The sequence below is a fragment of the Setaria viridis genome, chromosome 3 (genome assembly GCF_005286985.2).
Source record: "Setaria viridis chromosome 3, Setaria_viridis_v4.0, whole genome shotgun sequence".
Lineage (NCBI taxonomy): Eukaryota > Viridiplantae > Streptophyta > Magnoliopsida > Poales > Poaceae > Setaria > Setaria viridis.
Window position 1 is genome coordinate 44,249,679 of NC_048265.2, and position 9,624 is coordinate 44,259,302.

Here is a 9,624-nt window from a genome sequence, read left to right on the forward strand (position 1 = left end):
GGAAGAGATCTGTCTTGCAATGTTGGACGCAGTATGGTTGTAACAGGGGTTTCAATGCTAAATTTCAATACCAACTAATTAACACTAATGTAATAGAGTATGTTCTTGTAGTAGGTACACATCATGCTAGTACCGTGATGCTGTCAGAGAGAACAACTTAAAAATTATTGACAGCACACCAACTTGATTGATGATATCAGTACAAAAGGTAGCAAGTTTTTGAAAGCATCAACACTGAAAGAAAATAGAACTCTTTGTATTACATCACACCCAAACAAAGAAGCCACAGTTGCAACATTGACACATCTAAATGACTACCTAGTGCTAACACCCTTTGGGCTTTCCAAAAATTTACATCGATTCTGCAAACCAATAACAGGACAACTGTTAGTACAATTCAAGTATTTGAATTGACCCCTGACCAGTGCACAGCCAACAATCATAACAGGATGTTAAAGGTTTCGCAAAAAAAAGGATGTTAAGGCAAGACACATTCCAAGGAACAGCAACCACAGCACAACAAACACTATACCATGCAAGCAAAGGTTTAACTTCATTTCATAACCAGCTGATTCATCAAAGTAGCAATACAGCAGGATAGCAACATGAGCATTTTGAGTTACATATCAGTAAGGGTGCAAAAGAAATGCAGAAAAGTAAAAAATGAAACTAGCAGCCCTTCAATTGGACCTGGTGGCATATATGAAGGAAATGGCAGCCACCATGGTTGTGGTAGCAGCATACAGCCATGTCCAGATGCCACCCTTCCTCCTTTTCTGAGCCTCAGCCACTGCGAGTTGCAGCAGCTCAATATCCTTGCTCAGGGTATTGATCTTCCCCTTCTTTTCCTCCAATGCTGCCTTCAGCTTCCCAATGTCACCATCCTTCTTCCCATTGCACTTCTCGAGCTCCTCAATTTTTGAGCTCAGCTTTACAGCTTCAGCCTTCTCAGCATCCAGAGCCTTCAGAACTGAATTCTTCTCATCATGCAGGCGCAAACGCTTCATGTCAAGATCATTGCAGGAAGCTTGGAGCTGGGACATGGAAGTGTGGAGCTCCTCCAATTCGGCCCTCAGCTTACCGGCCTGAGCATCCTTCTCACGAGTCGCTCCCTCGGCTGCTTCCTTGTCAGCCTGGGTTTCCTCCAACTTCCTCTTGAGGCCCTCCAACTCGCCCACAAGTCTGGCCTTCTCAGCATCAAATGCCTTAGCAGCAGCCTCTTTCGCTGTCAGCACTGTCCCCAATTCCGTCCTGAGACTTTCAACCTCTGCGACAGCAACTGTGTGCTTCTTCTCAGCAGCCACAACCTCAGACTGGAGCTTATCATTTTCTCCCTTCACCAAATCAGACTCCCTCTTCTTTGCCACCACCTCAGCCTCGAGTTCCCTTTTCTCAGCCATTGCAGCCACCAGCTTCGTCTCCAATGACTCTACTCTGGCCTCAATCTCCACCTTCTTGGCACCCAGCACCTTCAATTCCTCCACCTTTGCCTTCAGTTTGCACTCCATTTCCACCCGATAAGTCTCAGCCGCCTTCCTGAACTGTTGCAGGTGCCTCTCCACCTCCATCTTCTCACTCGACACCACCCGAACCACCTTCTTGGCCTCCTCCAATTTCTCCGCCAGCTCACCCTTCTCTCCGAAGAGCTCGGAGTTCTTGCCCTGCAACTCCGCCAACAGGGCCTCCAATCTCGCGACCTCGCTGGACACGGCCGCCACCTCCGCCTCCTTCTCCCGGAGCAGCTTCAGCGACCGCGCCCTCTCCGCGGCGGCCTCCTCGAGCCGCGCGTAGGCCTCGCCCCTGGCGCTCGCCTCCCGCGCCGCCCGCGACTCCGCGTCCCGGAGCGACCCCTGGACGGCGGCGAGGCGGGCACGGAGCGCGGCGACCTCGTCGGCGGCGGCGCGGAGCGGCGCCGCGAGGGCGGCCTGCGCCACCGCGCGCTCGGCGGCGGACAGCGCGGCGTCGTCGGCGGAGAGCTCGTCGAGGCGCGCCGTGAGCGCCGCCACCTGCCCTCGCCGCTCCGTCGCCTCCTTGAGCAGCATGGTGTTGAGCGCCTTCAGCTGCTCCGCCTTCCGGTCCCGCGCCTCCTGCGCCGGCGCATCCTCCGCGGCCTTCGCCGGCGGCACCTCCTCCGCCGCGGCGTGGTTTCCGTTGCCATTGGCGGCGGCGTGGTTGCCGTTGCCATTGGCTGCGGCGGCGGATTTCTTCTTGGCCATGGCGGCGGCGTCGGCGGCGGCGGCCTTAGGGTTTGTTTGTGGCTGCGAATGGATTGGAAATGATACGGGGTTTCGGCGCGGATTTATGCGGCGGGGGCGGTTCACTGACCTGCGGGGCCGATTTCCACGAGGGCCTACATGGAAGTGAGTTGCTTTGGGGGTGCCGTGGGCTTGGGAGGCGACCGTTGGTGGGTGGGGAGAGTTTGAAATGGGAGTGGGCGCGGACGGCCCGGATGCACCGGAGGCTTATCGCGTCCTGCGCCGCATTTAATTAGAGACCGGGAATTTTCGTGAATTTGTTATTGAGAGCTCTTGGGATTCGCGTTGCACAGGGTGGTCCTGGCTGTTGTACGGCGAATCAGAAATGATCATGAGTTTTCCGTCTGGTGGAGAAGATGAATATTGGCTCTACTCCTGAAGTGCTTAAGTTCATAAACCATGGCAAAAATGCATATGTTGCTGAGTCACAACACAGAACTATTATATTATACAACTAGTAGATGTCAATCGCAATCCAGCAGGATTGTGAACAAAGCTGATATACTGTAGCAAACACTTAAACCTAGAGTTCATCTTTAGGCGCCGGTAAGCATTCTTCATCCCAGTAGTAGGGGAACTTCAGCTTCGCGGCTGTATGAGGCACACTCCAATCATCATAAATGAATCTGCAACAAGTAAAATCAAGCTTAGAAACATTGTCGGCTACTCGTATTTGAATTGCACTCAGTTGCAAACAGAGGAAGCAAAAGAAAAGTATGTGCACTACTCTCGAGGTGTATAATCAAATATTACTAGGGACACCATTAATAAAATGTGGTACTGGTGCAGCTAATAACAGTGATATCGATAGCAAAGCATAAGGGACCATGACATGCATATGAATAACAGTATCATGTTGATGGAGAATTACTGAAAAAAAGGCTAAATCAATAAATCACATAAATAGCGATATATATAGGTGATAGGTTAAGATGCAAATGTTCGAATAAGGCATCAGGTACATATTATATCTAGTAAACTTGTGATAACGTTCAATATTTATTTCAGAAGACCAACACTTTAGATTTGCAAGGTTTTTTGAAGTTTTTGAAAAAGAAGATGTCAATGATGTGAGGGTTTTTATGCTGCCCAAAATAGGCCTTTGCTCTAGATTTTTTTTGTCTTCATTATGCGTCCCTACAACTTTAGCGTCTATCATAACAACTATGACTTACAATATAAATGAAATAAAATTCTACTGCATCTTGATAGATGTTACTAGAGCATGGCTGTAGGCTAGGAGTAGGAACAGTTACTCATAAGCAAGGGTAAATATGTATTTGTATACCCTTCCCTTCAATCAAGTTTTGTGAAAACTGTGTTGTTAGGAATGTCCAAAAGGTTCGGACAAGAACTCCTAACTGTATACTATTTATGGTATATGCATGAGCAGAATGGGAACAACAACAACACTTTTTCAAGGTTCACAGCACACAAATGTATCAACCTAGAAACAAGTTACCCTGAAATCTTAAGTAGTCAGTATGAATGAATCAGTTCAGACTATGTTACTGAATCAATTAAGTAACACAACGTTCAAGTAAGATATGCTCACATCTTGATAGGTGGACGTGATATGATCACAAGAACCTGCAAATCTTCGTGCTCATCAGAATTCCAAACCTGCAATAAAGAGAAATACGACGTAAACACTAAAATAGAAATCAATCTCCTAACAACAGAAGTTCCAATATAATCTTGAAATGTAGCTAAGGTGCAGCAACAGATAGTCCCTAACAGGTAATCGGCAGAGTTGTGCAAATCAGGACAAAAGGCATCAGAGTATCAGGCGAAAAAAAAATACAACCATGACAACCCTTCTGTTTTACCTGGTGGGGATCATTTACAGGGATTGTAAATGTGCTATTCTGAAATACAGGAATCTCCTGTGGCTGCCCTGGGTACTTCAGCGAGCTCGACCCCAGCAAGAGAGTGCCTTTCCCTTTAAGAACAACGAAAATCTCCTCACAGGAGTGCCTGTGGATGGGTGTCCTTTTGCCCGGACCAAATGTCTGAAGCCACACTTCCACCTGAAAGAAAGCATGTTGCATAGAACTAAGCAAGAACCAAACCGTACTAGAATTGATGAAATAGTACATACACTGCTAATAGGCTATTCGAATATGACTCATCAAGGAAAGCATATATACACATCTGCACAGCTAATTAAGCCCTTTGAACTTATAGCAACATCAATCAAGCAGTGTTGTTCTGTTCTTGTGCTCACGTTGAAGCAAGAAACTATCATGAATCAAGGTGGCAGTTACTTTCCACAAATGTGCACAAAAACCAGTTCAGCACATAAACAAGAGGAAATACATATTAGCCACTGAGCCGAATGGGTTCTTTCAATCGTTCCTCTTCCGTTTATTAAAAAAAAAAAACCTTTTCCTCACCTCCTTCATCCCGTGAGCGAGCGCGCCGGCGACCGTTATATGCGAGAATCCTTCCCTCCCATAGTTGCTTTGGTGCATCCGGCTTATGTCTCTCACCAGTGAGTTGTCTGGATACATCAGAATATCAGATACACATCAGATTTGCTAGTACAACTGTAGCAGAAGAAAGATGCTCGCGTCTATCGCGAATCCGCACAGAACCTCCTAAATCCAACGAGTCTAGTTAGAACTACTTCTGATTCAGACCCGACAAGCGCGATCTTTGGAGGTAAGGTCAAGCCAAGCGGCGAGTTTGGGAGTTTCAAGAAACCGGAGAAGGAAATGAAGGGGGAGGGAGAGGGAGGAAGACGCACCTCGCGGGCAGGATGACTCCGCTGCTGGGAGGAAGTGGGCAGCGGCCGCGAGGAGGAGGAGCGCGCGGCCGACGCCGGCGAGGTGGGGCCCACGGGCTGCCGCGGCGGCCATGTCTGCTCTCCGGCGCTGTTGGTTTTCGTTTTGGTCCCTGCAGTTTCCGACTATTTACGCCTCGTTTTGCAGTTCTGGGTTCTTCTTGCTTTACTGGTTTGCTTCTGGAAAGTACGGAGCCTTCTAGAAACAGCGGCTCCTCCAGAATTGAGCGCCTATACTCCTTTATTCTTTTTTTTTCCTTTCGAAAGGCATTTATTCCTCGATTCTAAATCTTCCTATAGTGAGTGTGTACTCGATTTTATGGTACATCTAGTATGGCAATGACACGATATTACGGTACGTGATCGTACATCGCACAATTGATTAACAAGCATAGATATCACGTTACCCTTTGGCCATTGGCAATTGGACAACACTAATTGACATGTTTTTTTTTTGTAAAACTCACTAATTGACATGTTGAACAATTTATACTTGTCATCTTTTAAATTGAGTTGGTATTTGAATGCGAATCCAAATTCAACATCTATTTTGGTATTCATATCCAACAATATTCAAATTCGAATTAAAATGTGGCAAATAGCTACCCGAATTCGATTTCATGTGTATCCGATCCGAATCCATTCCTAATGCCGAGTGTATATTACTGGCAACCATTGGTTCCTTTGTTAAGACAAAATAACAAGGGCAACTTGAGGAGATCAATTACTTCTTTGGTTCCTTTGTTAGTTCCTAATGCAGTGGACTGGAAACAGCACATATTGCCTGTTAACTTTTTTGGTTCATAAACCATGGCAAGAGTGCGATTTCCCTATGGAGGCACAATACAGAACTATGCCTGACAACGCACACAACACACAACAACGACATATGACAGGTAGGCGTGGACCTCGTTACAGCAGGATATGGATGAAGCTGATAAAATGCATCAAGTACTTTTGGGCCTAGAGTTCATCTTTAGGTGCTGGTAAGCAGCCTTCATCCCAGACGAAGGGGAACTTCAGCTTTGCTGCTGTATGAGGCATACTCCAATCATCATATAGAAATCTGCGACAATCAATGTAGCTGAAGGTGAAAAACAGAGCAAGAGAACAAAGGAATGTGAATTACTCTCTAGCTGTGTTATGATATAATTAGGCATACAATTAGAACTCAGAAAGGTGGAGTTGGTACAGATAGAGATAGCAATGGTGACACCAATAACAAAGTGAAAGGGAAACATTAAACCAATGAATCACACAAATAGGTATTGAGATATCATTGAAGATACAGATTTCTGAATGCAGCTTCAGGTACATAGCATATCTAGCAATCTTGTGATAATGTTGAAGTACCAATTTTGAGAATATCAACATTTTAGAAAAAAACCTGCGCTTTTTTGAAGCTTTGGAAAAAGAGGTTTAGATGAAATACAAATACTATAAAATCTTGAGTACTGTTGGCTAGGAATAGGAACAATTATTATCTGAAACAAGGATAAAATGCATTTTCAGTTTTTCACCCTACCATGCCAGGCCAACTTTTTTTGGTCTGTTTGATCATGCCCTTGATGCACAAAATTTTGGCTTGGTACGATGAGCAGTAAACCAAACATGCCCAGGAACAAAAGGTTCTGACAAGAACTCCTAACTGTATGTTTCTGATATAAGCTTTGAACAAAATGGAAACACCAAGAAAACTTTTGTATCACACTAGTCACAGATTAATCTGAACTTTGAACAGTCAGTATGCATGAATCAGTCCAGCATATGTTGTTGAATGTACAAGAAACACAGCGTTTAAGAGAGAGATACTCACATCTTTGCAGGTGGGCGCGATATGATCACAAGAACTTGCAAATCTTCATGCTCGTCAGAATTCAAGACCTGGAACAAAGAGCAAGGCACCGTAAACACTTACATATAAAACAATCCCCTGGACATAAAATAAATTGACCCAACATAACCTTGAAATCTACCCCAAGTTACAGCAGAGTTTGGTGCACACTAGAATCAGGAGACATCAAGCACATGGAAAATACACTCTACCTGGTGTGGATCATTTACAGGGACCGAAAATGTGCTATTCTGAAAGATAGGAATCTTCTGAGGCTGCCCTGGGTACTTGAGCGTGCTTGACCCCAGCAAGAGCGTGCCTTTCCCTTTGAGGACAACAAAAACCTCCTCACAGGAGTGCCTGTGGATCGGCGTCCTTCCTCCTGGAACTATAGTCTGAAGCCACACTTCCACCTGAAGGAAAATATTTCATGGCAAAGCAGGAAAGAACTATTATACCATCTACAATGTCAATCGGTTATTCAAATACAACTCATCAATCGAAGAATATCTACACATCAGTATACCAAAGTAAGTCCATTCAACACCTAGCAGTACCAATTGAACAGTACAGTCCAAAATTGTTGACTAAGCAAGAAACCGTAGTATCATCTGCACTGTGAATCAGCTGTTCAAAATAGGAGTAACCAATTTAAGTGTATCTACTATCTGCACATCAGTGAGTAAACCAAGTTAAGTCTATTCAACTCCGAGCAGTACCAATCGAACAGTGCAGTAAAAGATTGTTGAGTTTTTTGCATAAAAGCAAGCAATTATCATGCTTCAAGGTGGCCTAATGTCCACCGAATCCAGTTCATAGCATAAAAGGAGAACAAGTCTTGACACTTGTTCATGCTAGTATCCATTGGGAAATAAACAGAGTGGCCCCCAATCCGAAGTGTTTCCTCACCTCCTTCATCCCGTGAGCGAGTGAGCCGGCGACGGTTATATGAGAGAATCCGTCAATCCCGTAGCTGCTCTGGTGCATCTGGCTTATATCCTTCACCAGAGAATCGTCTGGACACATCAGATGCACTTGCATATCAGGCATGCTGCTACCACACAGCAGAAGGGGGGAAGAGTAGCAGGTTTCGGAGCTCGAGGAAAACTCGAGAAAGAAATGGAGAGGTAGGGGCAAGGGAGAGGAGGGGAGGGGGAAGGCGCACCTCGGGGACAGAACGGCTCGGCTACCGGGAGGAAGGACGCAGCGGCGGCGGCGAGGAGGAGGAGCGCGCGGCCAGCGCCGGCGAAGTGAGCCCCGCGCACCATTCTCACCGGCGCAGCACGACTTGAACGAATGCGACCCTTGAACAGTGGAGCTCCCTTTAGCCTCTCCATGAATTTTGAGGAAGAAGAGAAGGGAAGGAAGCAAACGAGAGGAGGAAGAAGGAGCCGTTCATGGACTGCACCGCCCCTGCATGGATTGGCCTGTTCAGATTGAAGGGCATCTAGTTAAATATATTTGTTACCTTTATTACAATACCACTCGCCAATGATGTTTATATTCCAAGGGTGTTCAATTTCACCAATAATTCTATATAATCAACACAAATGCTGCATTCAAATAATACTCTCTTCGGTTTTTATAGATATATGATGATGTTACAACAACTTAATTAGTAACTAATTAGAGCCAGGTGTTGGGGACAACTGACTGGGAGTACTTCTTTCACCCAAGTCAAACATGTTCAAATTTGACAAAGTTTAAGAAAAAATATAACAACATCTATAATAGCAGATATATGCGCTACTAAAATATATTCCATGGTGGATTCAACGACGGTTGATGATGTTTAACTACCGGCTTTGTTTATATACCGGGGTGCAGATATTATAACTAGATCTAAAAACATAAATTTGATAACTAGCTATATTTATAGTTTGTTTTTTAAGATGGACAATATGTTGTTAAATAGTTGGGATAGTGATTTTGAACTGCCTATATATGACTCAGGAATTCGCAAGAGAGAGAGAGAGAGAGAATACTACACAGGAAAAAGGGAAAACGAAACCAGACAGGCACGGTAACCGCAGACGGACTCGGTTTCCGGCCCAGCCCAGCTCCAATCCGACTCAGAACCGAAACCACCTCCACAAAAAAGCGGGTTGTTGGATTGGAAGAGCCGAAGACGGCAACATTCCCCGCCATGGCTTATCGCCGCGCGTTCCCAGGCTGGATGATGCTCGACCGCTTCGTGAGGCGCCGCGACGACGAATCTTTCCCCACCGGCGACCCGACCGCGGCCTCCCTCGCCAACTCCCGCGGTGACCCGTTCGACGTCTGCCTCAGCTTGAAGAAGCCGCCGCAGCCGTCCGATCCCTCTACCTGCGGTGGCCGAACAGCCCGACAGAGGGCGAGCCGCTGGACGCCGCCGCCGCCCACGACGGCGCGGTGCTCCTGTTGATGCACTACACCGTCCCCGTGCGCGGCGGCCTCCCCTTCCCGATGATCGACTACTTCGTCTACAACCCCGCCGGCCCGTCTCTGCGTCTGCTCCCCTCGCTCGGCGGCACCATCGCCGAGGTCCAGGCCCGGGCCGAGGCCGAGGGCTTCCACATCTCCAAGGAGATGGCGCGCAGGATGGAGTCTCTCGACACCGGCATCATCCATCGAGCCCCAGGGGACTTCGCCGTGGGGGAGCTTCAGATCACTTCCGACATGGGGACGTCTACGGCGCGGCCCGAGCTACGTGTGTTCAACCCCTCTGTCTCCGACCAGTGGGTGCTCAAGACGCCGCGCATCGTTCCAGT

The 9,624-nt window shown here is 46.8% G+C and overlaps 3 protein-coding genes across 3 annotated transcripts; all 3 read right to left on the bottom strand.

Annotated features, from left to right (window-relative positions):
* Window positions 1-534: 534 nt before the first annotated feature.
* Window positions 535-2,272, bottom strand: LOC140222394 (uncharacterized). The gene has a single exon (XM_072292872.1). It carries the CDS (start codon window positions 2,214-2,216, stop codon window positions 681-683), a length of 1,536 nt encoding a protein of 511 aa, XP_072148973.1. The 5' UTR covers window positions 2,217-2,272; the 3' UTR covers window positions 535-680.
* Window positions 2,273-2,676: 404 nt separating this feature from the next.
* On the bottom strand, window positions 2,677-5,221 carry LOC117849590 (auxin-binding protein 4). Its single transcript, XM_034731195.2, has 5 exons — window positions 5,005-5,221; window positions 4,652-4,758; window positions 4,085-4,285; window positions 3,811-3,878; window positions 2,677-2,881 (listed from the first exon to the last, which is right to left on the bottom strand). Exons 1-5 carry the CDS (start codon window positions 5,114-5,116, stop codon window positions 2,779-2,781), a joined length of 591 nt encoding a protein of 196 aa, XP_034587086.1. The 5' UTR covers window positions 5,117-5,221; the 3' UTR covers window positions 2,677-2,778.
* Window positions 5,222-5,751: 530 nt separating this feature from the next.
* On the bottom strand, window positions 5,752-8,314 carry LOC117849589 (auxin-binding protein 1). The gene is made up of 5 exons (XM_034731194.2): window positions 8,040-8,314; window positions 7,784-7,890; window positions 7,087-7,287; window positions 6,857-6,924; window positions 5,752-6,106 (listed from the first exon to the last, which is right to left on the bottom strand). The coding sequence occupies exons 1-5, from the start codon at window positions 8,209-8,211 to the stop codon at window positions 6,004-6,006; spliced, it is 651 nt and encodes a 216-aa protein (XP_034587085.1). The 5' UTR covers window positions 8,212-8,314; the 3' UTR covers window positions 5,752-6,003.
* Between the last annotated feature and the right edge of the window lie 1,310 nt (window positions 8,315-9,624).

Bases quoted from the DNA above. Each gene is read 5' to 3' on its own strand.
- LOC140222394 (XM_072292872.1), bottom strand. From the start codon at position 2,216: ATGGCCAAGAAGAAATCCGCCGCCGCAGCCAATGGCAACGGCAACCAC.
- LOC117849590 (XM_034731195.2), bottom strand. From the start codon at position 5,116: ATGGCCGCCGCGGCAGCCCGTGGGCCCCACCTCGCCGGCGTCGGCCGC. The intron at 4,286-4,651 runs GTGAGGAAAAGG...GCTTTCTTTCAG, and splicing joins TCGCTCACGGGATGAAGGAG to GTGGAAGTGTGGCTTCAGAC. The intron at 2,882-3,810 runs GTGAGCATATCT...TACTTGTTGCAG, and splicing joins TCACGTCCACCTATCAAGAT to ATTCATTTATGATGATTGGA.
- LOC117849589 (XM_034731194.2), bottom strand. From the start codon at position 8,211: ATGGAGAGGCTAAAGGGAGCTCCACTGTTCAAGGGTCGCATTCGTTCA. The intron at 7,891-8,039 runs GTGCGCCTTCCC...TGATGTGTCCAG, and splicing joins CGAGCCGTTCTGTCCCCGAG to ACGATTCTCTGGTGAAGGAT. The intron at 6,925-7,086 runs GTAGAGTGTATT...TCTTTGTTCCAG, and splicing joins CTGTAAATGATCCACACCAG to GTCTTGAATTCTGACGAGCA.